General features: G+C 39.5%; 1 protein-coding gene across 4 annotated transcripts in view; it reads left to right on the top strand.

Annotated features, from left to right (window-relative positions):
- Positions 1–13,543, top strand: part of ZCCHC2 (zinc finger CCHC-type containing 2) — a 61,688-nt gene that overhangs the window by 16,729 nt on the left and 31,416 nt on the right. For 2 of the 4 annotated variants that reach the window (XM_055297198.2, XM_063637812.1), the window contains exons 2-4: positions 5,399–5,510; positions 8,207–8,283; positions 10,504–10,575. In XM_055297198.2, the coding sequence (XP_055153173.2) occupies positions 5,399–5,510; positions 8,207–8,283; positions 10,504–10,575 (261 nt within the window). The remainder of the gene's footprint in view (positions 1–5,398; positions 5,511–8,206; positions 8,284–10,503; positions 10,576–13,543) is intronic. The other 2 variants (XM_063637886.1, XM_063637841.1) reach the window with 1 other exon arrangement.

The raw sequence follows: 13,543 nt of genomic DNA, 5'->3' as shown, positions 1-13,543 counted from the left end.
CTGATTATTTCTACTCCCTGTGTTAATTGAGCTTTTGTGTGTGCGTGCATAAATTGGTGCAGACCTAGCAGCGACATTTTGATAGGATGGAAAAGTCATGTATTAACCTATTTTCTTATTGCTTGGATAGTTGATGGTAGGTAGCCTGCAGTGTTTGATCTCCAGTTTATGATCTACTTGAGGGGTGATGTGAGTCAGATGCACAATTGGGGAAGTGCCTTGCTTGTGATTGGAAAGATAATAACTAAACTTTGGTCGCTGCAGTGAACACTCTATAACATAAATGTTGGGGAATTGTTATGTTTCTTGTTAGAAATGTCTAAATTGGGATGTTTCCCATAGTACAGTTGATTTTTGTCTTGGGTATCAAATGATTGAAATTCACTGGTGGTCCTAGAGAGATGGCATGGTCACATGTGAACCAAATGCTGTAATGTTTGGGAGTATTGGGAGTATTTGCTTGAGAAAGAGGTCATCCCTCATACAAAGAGGTTGTGGCATTGAGTGTTGAGTAGTTTTATTAGTTTGGGGAAATTGCCCATTCTATAATAACTAGTGGCATGAAACACAAATCCTAATGCAGTGTTTGGCAGCACTATATAGTAAATCAGTTACTGCTGTAGATCCTTCTTATGTTCTATAAGCTTGTGTTTCTACAAGGTTCCAAGAATGTTTTTGCACTGGGGGTGAAGCAGTGGCTCTGCTGCAGGTGCTAGAAGGCATGGAAGTTCCTTCCAGCTTCTGAGCCCAGGCTCACATCCTTTCTGAGGACCCCTTGGCCTCCCTCCCTCATCTCTCGTGGGGTGAGGCTGCGATGGCGAAGGCAGAGTCAGATGTGGGCTGGGGAGGAGATGTGCACTTCTCTAGATCCTTGTGCACTCCTGCATGCATTCACCTCACCCAAAACACCGTGGTGTGGGGATTTAAAGATGTGGGGGCTGCTGGCCCAGGCATATAGCAATTTCTGGATCATCTTCCTAGTTCTAGGATTAAAAGATGTTTTCCTTCTGTAGTGAGAGCATGTTGGCAAAGGAAGCACAGATGCTGGTACTGAAGGAGGAGACCTATGAATCTGGCTATTTAAAGAACAAAATTACCCCCAAACTTAGTGGCGTAAAACAATGACCATTTTATTACCATCTCTGACAGTTTTGTGGGTGAGGGATTTAGACAGATAACTATAGTGAAGAGGTTGTCTCTGTTCTAGGGTGTCTGGGACACAGCTGGGTCCCAGATGGCATCTCTAGACCCCTCTCCTCTCTCCATGTGGTCCATCAAGTGCGGCTGCCAGGAGAAGTGCGTGTCTCATGTGGTGACTCAGGACTCCAAGCCCAAGTGTCCAGGAGGCCCAGGGCTGAGGCTTCCCAGGACCTAACTTTAGAAGAGCATCACCACCAGCACATTATAAAGCCAGCCTAGATCCACTGGGTGGGGAATTTTTTCCACTTTTCAGTGGGAGGAGTATTAAATAATTTTTAGCTACCTTTAATCTGCCACGGAAGCTTAATAGAATGTTACTATATACTGCTGTTAATTTTCCAAGTCTCATTTGACAATTGGGAAAACTTCAGAAGAAGTTAGTGAATTTGGTTTTAAAAAATAAAAAACTCTTACTGCTTTGTTATTATATTTGGAATATCTTGGATTTTTAAATTTATAGTCTATATCGAGGGACTACAAGAACCATGTAGAATATTGTTAGACGAACTAAAACTCCATCTGTAGTTTGACCTTGGTTAACACCAACAAAAGGCAAATATGACCTTTGTTCTAATGGTATGTTTTCAGAGAAGAGTTTTTTAGGATGTCCAGCTACTTGACTGTTTCACAAGGTCCCCACAGTTAAGCAATCTCAAGTATGTAATTGTGATGGGTCTACGTGTGATCTGTGGCAAAACCGTCTAGACCACCTGAACCACATGCCATGTAGGTTTGTGCTAACCAGTACCTCTTGAGGCAAGCGATAGGACAGAAGAAGCTCTGCCTCAGGCGAGTTAAGAAAGGAGAATGCACTCCTGCTAGAGTTCTTTGTATGCTTGTGCATATTTTTGCAGGCTTAGAATCTTTAAACCCTGCTTACTTGATACGAGCAGAGAAAAAGTCTCCACTTTTCTCCTGGTCCTGACACTTTCCTCCAACTAGTCTTTGTAAAATGCTGATTCTGGCATTTCATCTGTTTTTCATTTTCATGGGAATCTGAACTTAACAGATATAGTGGGTGCCATTCCTCTTTATGCGATTCCATTAAAGAAGGAGTTCTCAGATTTTATGCTACCCTTCCCCCTAAGGAAAGTAAACAGGGAGTGCAGGGCAGACAGCATCGCCGAGCAGCCACCCACCATTGGGGCTGCCGATTCTCATCTCCAGCTCATGCAGCGTTACATGAGTGAGTTTAGTAATAGCTTCTAAACTTAGTCTACATGATTTTGTAGCATTGATACATGCTGAGACTTGGAGGAGAAAATAAACATTTAATTAGTAGATATTTCATGGGTTGATGAACTTAGAACTTTGGATAGAAACTCAAACTTCGTTTTTCTCCCTAGGTTATTAAACAGGAGGCTACTTCTTGGTTAAATTGGGTTCATAAAGTTAACTTCAGACTTCAAAAATGTGATTTTGTGAAGCAAACTTTCATACAGTTGCTTCAATTTAATGTTTGTGGAGGCAGTGTGATCATTTCCATTTTTAGTTTTTATTGTGATATAAAATACATAGCATAAAATTCTCATTTTATCTCCTTTTTAGTGTACAGTTCAGTAGCATTAAGTACATTCCCATTGTCATGAGTCATCACCACTGTCTCCAAACGTTCTGTCATCCCAAACAGAAATTCTATACCCATTAAAAAAATAACACCCTATTCCCTCCAGTACCTGGTAACTACTATTCTACTTTTTTTGTTTGCTTTAGAGATAGGGTCTTGCCCTGTTGCCCAGGCTGAATTGCAGTGGTGCGATCATGGGTCACTGCAGCCTCGAACCCCTGGGCCCAAGCAGTCCTCCCATCTCAGCCTCCCAGGTAACTAGGACTACAGGCACGTACCACCACTTCTGGCTAATAAAAAAATTCTTTTGTAGAGATAGGATCTTGCAATTTGCCCAGTCTGGTCTTGAACTACTTGCCTTATGTGATCCTCCCACCTTGGCCTCCCAAAGTGCTGGGATTACAGACGTGAGCTACCACACCTAGCTGCTATTCCACTTTCTTTATGAACTTGACTATTCTAGGTATCTCATATAAGTGGAATCATGCTGTATTTGTTCTTTTGTGTCTGGCTTATTTCACCTAGCATATTCTCTTCAGGATTCATCCAAATCCTATTATGTATCAGAATTGCATTCCTTTTTAAGGCTGAATCATAGGTCATTGTATGTGTACACCATATTTTGTTTATCTGTTCATCTATTGATGGATTTTGAGTTTCCACCTTGTGGCTATTGTGAATAACTGCTATGAACACTGATGCACAGATTATGTTTGCATTTCTGCTTTCAGTTCTTTTGGGTATATCTTAGACGTGGAATTGCTGGATCATAAAATAATTCTGTGTTTAATATTTTGAGGAACTATCTGACTGTCTTCAACAGTAGCTATACTATTTTCGTTTCCACCATCAATGTGTAAGTGTTCCATTTTCTTCACGTCCTTGCCAACACTTTGTCTTTTGTAATAATAGTCATCCTAATGGGTATAAAGTGGTATCTTATTGTGCATCTCACTAATGAAAACATTTTTTTCATATTTTGCATTAGTTTACATTTGAAAATATTGCTTTAAATTTGTGAACTACATATGAGCAATGTAGAGAAATATTTTGCTTTAGGAAATGGTTGACTGGCCAGGTACAATGACTCACACCTGTAATCCCAGCACTTTGGGTTGCTGAGAGGATCACTTGAAGCCGGGAATTTGAGGCTGCAGTGAGCTATAATCATGCCAGTGTACTTCAGCCTGGGCAACAGAGACAGACCTTGTCTCAAAAAAAAAAAAGAAAGAATTGGTTAACCTATTCACCCAAGCTTCTTCCAGTTAACACAACTGTTTGAGAGGATTATATAGCACTTTATTTTCTTTGTTTTTTAAAGTATTTACAGCAATATTAAAACTTTTGAGAAGCAGAATCTCTCGTGGGTAAATGTGGTTTTACATTTTGTAATAAAATATATGGTCTGGGTTAGGATATGCTTGGTTTTGTTATTAAAATAATTCATATCTGCATTTTTAAAAAAACCAGTCACATTGAAAATTGGTAAAGGCTATCAGGCCAAGTGTTTCAGAAGTTGGATGTTGACTTAAGAGGTCTGTACTCTCCTTATTAAATGGTTCTAGGTAGATAGTCTTTGTTTCCTTGGGTTTCTAAATAAAGGAAGACAGACTAGAAGGCAGAAGTTTAGCTCCCAAAAGTATATAATGTGCTCTGTTCTCATAAATAGAGCAATTCATACTTACTGTTGGATTGGGATGCGTGATTAGACAGCAGAATGAAATATTTTTAAATAGAGATTTGTGGGGAGCTTAGGGTCTTCTATTTGCCTAATTTTTTTACAGAAAAAATATTAATGTATGTTTACTGCAGATTTGTAAAATCATAATTGATTCTTAAAACCAAGTTGATTTTGATGTGAGTAGTGTTTGAGATTCTGCACATAAAGGGAGGGAATAATGTGTGAGTTGTAATAAAAAACTGTCATAAGGCTATTTATTTATTTACTTAATCAATATGATGTTGTAACAGTTTGTACGTGACAGTGCTTGATTTCTGGCGAGCCGTGTGAGTTTGGCATCACCTTTATTACTCCAAGCATCGGATCTAGGAGTCAAAGTTACTCCAGTTCACTAGTGATTGGCTGAGCAAACTCAGTTAGGTTTAGAGCACCCAGTTGCTGTTAGATGACTGAACCTTAGTGGTAAACTCCCTGTCCATACGTATTCTTGTTTAGAAATCCTTGGTATGTATTGATGATACTTTTCATAAGACTTTTTCCTAATAAAGCATCTTTTTGGACTGTTACTAAAACCAAACAATGAATAAAAATGGTGTAGCGATTCTTGTAAAAAGTACACGTGCCATTCCCTATGGAGGATTAGTGTAAAGGGCACCATTTGTTATGTGTTCCTTTGATTCGGGTTCAGAATTGACATCATTGGCAACTCTGTGTATTATTAAGCAATTTCCTGTGTCCCAAGAAAGCTAGGACAGTTGATAATTAATAGAGTGCTCGTCTTCTGCTTGTGGCTCTGACACTGTGCCTTTGTGCCCATAGTGTGCAGTCACCTATTGGATCTCTAAAAATTGCCACTAAAATGGTTGTTAGTAAAACGAGAAGACCTAAATCTGTGATTATTACTCTTAGTCCATGGTGTAAGTTAACATATCTCCCTCTTTCTCATCTAGAACAACTCTGCCCATGGTGATTACATGCAAAATAACGAGAGCAGCTTAATAGAGCAAGCTCCAATACCTCAGGACGGACTTACCGTGGCACCTCACAGAGCTCAGCGAGAAGGTATGCTCTGTTTTTTGTAAACCTAAAGCATTAATACATCGAAAGATTACAGGGTGCTCTTTATGCTGATTAACTCTAAACTTTTTACTCTCCTTTTTGAAGTGGAGAAGTCCTACTGGTCCTAGGCTTCACTCAAGACCCAGTCCTCCTAGTGCTGCCATCTGCACGCTAGGTGTCTCCTGTGTCATAGCCCTGCTTGTCCTGGCACGCATGCAGTCATTCTGCTCTGTAGTCCGTTGTCTTGGCTGAATCTTAAACCTGGTTGCATGCTTCTGGGGGGCAGAGACCCCCAGAGTATTCAGTATAGTGCTTTATTTGCAGAATTGAGCTCAGTGTCTACTGAAAAAATGAATTTTATACAAGTTCTTTGTTAAGAGTAAATAAGTTACTTATAAATCCATTCTTCCTGCAATAATGCAGTTTTTAAGAGGGCTAGAATGAAGGATGGAAGGACATTGCCATCTGAACAGGAATGAATTCAAATTATTCTTTCCTCTTTGCATTTGCGGAGCCATTAACCTGTGCTGGGAGAGAAACTGAAATGGAAAATGTAGACTGCCATCTGGGCTTTAAAAGAGCCAAGGATATATGATAAGCTTCACACTCAGTTATAACAATTTTGAATTTATGTCATTATGTCTCCTTTTTTTACCAGTAATAATCCTTTTTGTGTAATACATTTTTCCTCACAGAGGAAAAATAGGTCTGAATGTTTAATGTTGAACATAAGTGTTTACATAAATGACCACTTCTATTCAAGACTATCACAGTACTCCTATCTTCCCAACTAAGCTACTTTAATTAGACTACTTCAGCTAAGCTCATTGAACATATGAATAACCTAAAGTGGAGTTAGTTTTACAATGAAGTCCCTTTTTTAATAAAAATATTTTAGAAGAACATAGAGATTATATCAAAATGCTGACAATTAACTGTAAAGGTGGTACTGTAGATGATTTTTCTTGTATTCCTACTTCTTAAAAAGTGTAATACATGCTTTTTAGTTTTAATTTATGAAGGCTGGGGGCACTTTCACTATGGCCACTCCTCATCACATACTCTTGTCTTCTCTTACCTCGATTCTGGTAGCCAACACCAGACAGAACTTGAAATCATTGCTGAAGCTGTGTTCCCATATCCTGTAATGTCATAGTGGCTTTTTCTGCTAAGTGAAACTGGGTTCTGACCAAACAAAACCCAAGATCCCCGACCCTTGAGCCCAATGATTTGCAGAAGTAGAGTTGCTTTATTTCTGAATATAAGATTAGTTCAGAAGATTTTTGTTGAATGGCGTCATCCTTTAACTTAATATAACAGCTTTTGGGAACAGCATCCCCTCCCATCACCACTTTGGCTCTTATCCTATTGCACAGTTCTAAGGAGTTACAGGCTTTTGCCTGGCTTTTTGAGATTTTCCGTTGTTTCCATCCTCAACATTTCTGGCCCACAAAGGGGAAACTGGCCCACTAGCAGGCCACCAAACACTATATTTGGGAAGTTGACACAAAATACTGGTAATGTTATATCCTTTGTTTATTATAAATGTCTTTTCCCCTGTGTATTTCTGTATCTTATGCTTCATGCCTTCTCACTGCCCACCTTCCATGGTCTTTTAACAGTCTTACTCCTCCTCTATGCTTTTGTCACTTTGTGTATTCCACTTTGTCTATTTTAACTTCTTCCTCTAAGGCGAAATAAATGAATGCCCCTTTTTTCCTCCATCTCCTGCTCTCCTGAATCCAACAGTGTACCCCCCCATTCTGTTGAGTTACTTTCCTAACGTCTGCAGCCTTTAGCATATTCATTATCAGCCTGGTATTACCTCCCTCATTATCCTGAAAGTGTGGTTTCTTCTGTTTATACCCTGAACAGCAGTGTCTTTAAGTCCTTAGAGTAGAGTACACTTAGTAGATTGGCTCTTTTGAAATTGATATATTTCCTAAGGTGGTACTTTTATTAAAGGTGTTGTAAAATGGATAGTTGGGGGATTTATACATTTGCTTACTTCATGAATAAACTGATTATCTAGTTCAATTCAGAGTGTTTTAAAGTTTAATATCATTTGTGTTTACTATTTTATATCTGTAATGTGAAAAAATTTTGCCACTATGAACCTTTATTATAATGTTAGTTTATATTTACCATTATATGACATTGAGGGTTACATTTGAGAAAAATAATTTTTAAATTCCCAATTAGAAATTTTTATCAGCTTGGTATATTACTTTTGAGTAGTTTCTTAAAAAAAAATTAAATATAAAACTAGGTATTTTCTAGTTTATATCTACTATGTATTAATAATTGAAGAACCATATTTAGTTGATAGTAAAATGCCGTATTTGTGGAAATCTGAATAACAAGTTGGAAGATTATCATTTGGAAAAATATCTTAATTGCAGGTACTTTTTATTTTTATCCTTAAAATCTTTGGTGTTAGCAGAGTGTTCGAAATTACTTAAACACTCAGCATGTCGTATGGGTATAGAAAAAAATTTCTTTCATAGGTGGATGGCACATTGCTATACTTCTAGTTTTTTTGTCTTTTTTTTTTTAATTTCGTGATTTAAGACCAGTCATAAAGATGAAAGTGAGTAGCTTAATTGTTAAGCACTTGTCAACTTTTAGGGTTACTTTAGGTAAGTGAAATGTGTCTATAGTCTTTGTAGCACAAGTCAGCGTGTGTTTTTTTCTTTCAGCTGTACACATTGAGAAGATAATGTTGAAAGGAGTCCAGAGAAAAAGAGCTGACAAATACTGGGAGTACACTTTCAAAGTAAGCCATTTTCCCCACAAAAGATACCCCATGTGCTGCGCTCAATGATCTTTGGGAAAACTTGTGGCAGGTTTGCTAATTTAAGGGAAAAGGTCTATATATTTGTTTTTAATTAAGAGAATGTACTGTTTTTTCTCATATACTACTGCATGGTTTGCCAAGTTGTTTTTGAAGTTACATCACATTAAAATAACCCTGGCTATTTTATTAAAAAGAAGTAAGAGCCTTAGATTTAGGGACGCAATTAAGATGTAAGATATATCTTTAAAAATGCCATTGTAAGTCAAGATCACAGGCATTGTCTTTCCTGGCATTGATTTCCCTGTCATTTTCCTCCTCCTCTTTGTTCTCTGTGACGCTTTTATTCCCACTGCATTGCCCTGTCTTCTTACCCATGATTGGTTTTGTTGCCTGTCCTTTCCACAGCTGGGATTAGCTATAGAGCCCAGCTCTGATTCTGTGCTCCCAGGCGAAGACTTTCCATGTCTTATTCTTGCCCGTCAGCTATATCGGGAATTCCTTGTCCACATCTTCCTTACTTCTCCCTGCTTGAGCTATGCCCTTTCTCCTCAGGTTGGATGGCATGCACCCTGAAGCCAGGTGGAACCATGCCACATTTTTGTGCGTCCTCACTTCAGTTCCTCTCCAGAGGCATTGCTTGCAAAATTTTGGCTGTCCCTCTCTCATGGAGTTATTTCTGACCCTCCACTAGAATGTTTTCTCCTTCATCCATGGTACTCTGCTGCCCTTGTACCTTTCACAGATCTTTCCAGTAGATATTCTCATGGAGAGCAGGAATCTTCATCCTCAGCCATCCCACCATGTCTGACTTGCTCGTTGAATGAATTTCAGAACTCCAGCTTTGCTTTAAGGGAGAAAGATCCTCAGTTTGCAAGATTTCAGCCCTTATCTCCTGGTGCCTTACCGTGGCATGCATCTCGCTCTTTACTCTCCACGCTCAGTCAGCCTGGCCCCTTTTGCTGCTGGAGCTCATGGCTTGCCTTCCTAAATGCTTCACTGTCCTCTTGCCTGAAATGCTCTTCCGCCATTTCCCCAGACCGAGGACAGGCCACCTTCTGGCTCTAAAGCTCCCTCCTCAGAGATCCTTCTTGACACCCCAGCTCATGTGCATCTCCCCGTTCTTGTACCATGCCCTATGCGTTTTCTTCAAAGCACTGATCACTGATGGAAATTCTTATGTATTCACTTGGCTTTTATCTGTCTCCTGCATTAGCCTGTGAACTCAGTCAGCGGAGACTTAACTGTCTTGTCCATTTCTGCATCCCTGACACAAGAGTCAGAACAGTGCCCAACGCAAGTAGCTGCCCCGCAAACATTTGAATACTTAAAAATCACTTAAGAAATGTAATGTGCCAGTAATGTAAATGTGCCAGTTAATAAAGATACTAATTTTAGACTTGTAGATAAAATTTTATCTATTTTTTAAGTATCTGATTACTTATAAGTTGATAAGGCCTAGATAGTAGCATAGTGCAAATATTTATTTAGCTCAAATAATTATAGGGTAGAAATTATTAGGGGGCCACAGTTGAGTCCACATGGAAAGCATTGAGGAGGTAGTGGGTGTGGGGTAGCACAAGAGATGTCAGTTCTGACTCTTGCACCTACTTAGGGTCATACCTCAGTAACCTAACTTGTTTGAACTTAAGTGTCTGCATCTCAAAATGGAAGTAATCATACCTGGCCCTAGCATCTTAATAGGATTTTAAAGATTGAGATAAAGATGAAATCTCTTCTAACCATAAATTCCATAAAAATATGAAATGGTACTACCAAAGAAGGCAGTAAACTCTAGTTACTTCTCTTAAGGGTGTATACTTAATAAGTTTCAGGAGATAGAATTTTTATCTTTTGAGCGGCAAAGATTTGTACTGTCAAAAGTGTCATTTTAGAGTTCTATAAGTTCATAGAAAATAACATATCTCCCCTTTCTGAAAAATTACTAAACATAATCACATTTTCAGATAGGTTTTAAAAAGTGCCATTTTGAAAAGAGTTATTAGAACGTTTTTGAGTAGCATATGTCAATGTGCAGTTAATTTTACTAATTTTGAAATTATGACAATGCCAGATTAACTTTATATTTCTAATTGTTAATCTTAGTAAAATTTAAAGCCCTTTGTTTTTGCACATGGCTTTTTTCTAGCCGGTTCCTGCCTAAGGAATAACCATATAATATGTGTGTTTTTTTTAAATCAGGTAAATTGGTCTGATCTTTCAGTCACAACAGTAACAAAAACCCACCAAGAACTACAGGAATTTCTACTGAAGGTAAAATATAGATTTTGTTGTTAAAATGATTTTTATATAATATACAGAATCCAGAAACCTCAATGTCAAAAAAACACCAGGAAAATTAAAACATACAGATAAAGGTGGGCTCAGAACTCTAAATGAACATTAGCTGTGGAAAACGTCAGTTACTCTAAACATGTTTTCTTGCCTGACATTACCAACATAAGGAAATGATGAAGGGATTTCTACATTAAAAAAAAATGGAGACCGGGTGCGGTGGCGTGCACCTGTGATCCCAGCACTTTGGGAGGCCGAGGTGGGAGGATCGTTTGAGGCCAGGATTTCCAAGACCAGACTGGGCAACTTAGTGAGACCCTATCTCTATTTGGAAAAAAAAAAAAGGAACCCTGTTCCTAGTTTCCTGCAGAGATGTACGTCATTGGTGGCTGCTTGCAAAGGGACTTCTTAGTAGAGAATGTGTCTGCAGAACCAGATGAGGCTTGCTTCTGCTTGGTGGGAGTTCTCAAGACTTCACAACTATTCAGCTGTGCGCTTCCCTGAAATATTTCTCCATTTCTTCCTTCTTTGAGTTCTAGCTCCTCCCCACCTCACCCCCCATATGATAGAATTTCCAAACTCCTGGGAATAGGAAGATAATAGAAACATCTTATTACGGACTTGCCAGAGGTGAAAGGTATCTTAGATCATTTTGTTCAAACCATCACCTGTTTCTTTTATACTAATCTGATTTTATTGAAAAGTGAACAGGCAGAAATAAATTTCAAAAGGAGAGACTAGGTATAAATGGTTGATAAATTATTCTTTCTCAGTAAGCAAATATTTTTAAATTATTGTTAGTAGAGAGATAAAGCAGAAAGTCCAGAAACAAAACATTCCCAACTGAGTTACTAAGTTTTGGTTACAAGTGTAGTTATTAAACATATACTATATTATGAGGCTAGTGCTAGTTTTAGGTGGTCTGCTTGTCACCATAAGTATGTTCTTTTCAGATCATTCTTAAATCTATGAGAGACTGTTTTATTCATCAACTTGTAGAGCTTTGAATAGCACATTAGATGCTGGTTCTTTGAGGAAGACTGTCGAAGTGTGAATTCCGCTGGATTTCTTGTCCCTGTGAATGAAGTAGCACCCAGGGATGACTTGAATAGTTCCATCTTCCTGTGGTTTATTGTAAATTAGGCTCTGTCAGTTAAGGGCTGAGGACTCCTCCTCCCACTCATTAGTGACCTGCCTTGGGTAAGATTAGGGGATGAGTTTTACTCATTTCCAGATGCCAGAAGCTACTGCCTGTGACATGTCAGCTCTGGACACCTTGGCAAGAGAGATGGCATGGGTCTGTGAGCTTCTGTCTGCTGTGCTCAGTCATGGTAACAGTCGTGAGGATGCCAGAGAAGAGTGGCTCAGGCCAGGGCAGGCTCCATCTGCCGGGCAGCGCACCCCATTGGAGAAAATGAGTGCCTGGATGACGTTTTAATTACGGAGGAGGCTAAGCAGGGCTGCCTCACCCCACCTCCACACACTTTTACAATCTCTTCTAATTATTTCTAACTTTTCTCTCAATAGAAGAAGTTTATCAAAATTTAGACAGGTGATCACGAACAGGCTTCATTTGGGTTAAGGAGCAGCCTGTTTTCATTTCCCTTCTGCTGTCCTTCCCACAACAGAATTGTGGGTGAGTTGCAGGAGTACAGAGCTGAGGCTGAAAAGCCTTGAAAAGGGGGGTCCAGACTGAATGACTTGGTGCCAGTGTGCGTGTGGGGTCCTGCTTCCCTGTCCCTCATTCTGAGAGAGCACGCACCTGACCCCCACGCAGCTGGGGCCTAGTGCCTACCACATGGAGCCTGCCTTCTACTGGCTTTCCCTCTGGAAGCTTCAGCTGTTTGTGCCTTGACAGATTTCATTTCTTCAGTCGCCCACTTTTTCTAAAAGCTTAGGTGCTTTAAAACAAATACAACTCCAAATAAGTAATTCAGTCTTCAGAATCATAGCAATTAATGAATACCCTGCTTAGCCAGTATTTGGATATAATATTTTTCTCAAATAGTATAAATGCCTCTCAATTACATGAAATAATCTGCAGCATTGTGTACTTCCGGAAACATACTGCCTATTGTATGATACTTTTCCAAGTTTATCTTATCCTTTTTTCTCTTTTACCTTCCTTTTAACATCATCTGCAAAAGATCAGGAGCTGCCAGGTTCGGTGGCTCATGCGTGTAATCCCAGCGCTTTGGGAGGCTGAGGCAGGTGGATCATCTGAGGTCAGCAGTTCAAGACCAGCCTGACCAACATGGTGAAACCCCATCTCTACTAAAAATACAAAAAATTAGCCAGGCGTGGTGGCAAGCGCCTGTAATCCCAGCTACTCTGGAGGCTGAGGCAGGAGAATCACTTGAACCCAGAAAGTGGAGGTTGCAGTGAGCCAAGATCGTCCCATTGCACTCCAGCCTGAGCAACAAGAGCAAAACTCTGTCTTTAAAAAAAAAAAAAAAGTTCAGGAGCAAAATCTGTCCTGTGGACGACATGTCCAAATGAACACCCTTTTTCTTCTGTAGACCCCATTGACCTGTACTTCTAGCTTGCTGTAGTGTGGAAATGTGAGTTGGAGGTCAATATTTCAAGTCCTTTTTTCCTGTACAAATAGCAGCCTGTGTGTGTCCTTTGCATTCTGGCCCCCTTCACCTGTTTTTGTGGGGGGTTTTTTGTTTGTTTTTTTTTTTCCTTTTCTTTTGAGACAGTCTTGCTCCATATCCCAGGCTGGAGTGTAAGTATAGTAACACCATCTTGAGAGGCTCACTGCAACCTCCGCCTCCCCAGTTCAAGCTGTTCTCATGCCTCGGCTTTCCAAGTAGCTGGGATTACAGGCGTGCACCACCACACCCGGCTAATTTTTGTACTTTTAATAGATATGGAGTTTTGCCATGTTGCCCAGGCTGATCTTGAACTCCTGAGATCAAGCAATCCACCCACCTTGGCCAAATGT

Source organism: Symphalangus syndactylus, chromosome 1 (assembly GCF_028878055.3).
Source record: "Symphalangus syndactylus isolate Jambi chromosome 1, NHGRI_mSymSyn1-v2.1_pri, whole genome shotgun sequence".
NCBI lineage: Eukaryota > Metazoa > Chordata > Mammalia > Primates > Hylobatidae > Symphalangus > Symphalangus syndactylus.
This window is presented reverse-complemented; position numbering and strand designations above follow the sequence as displayed.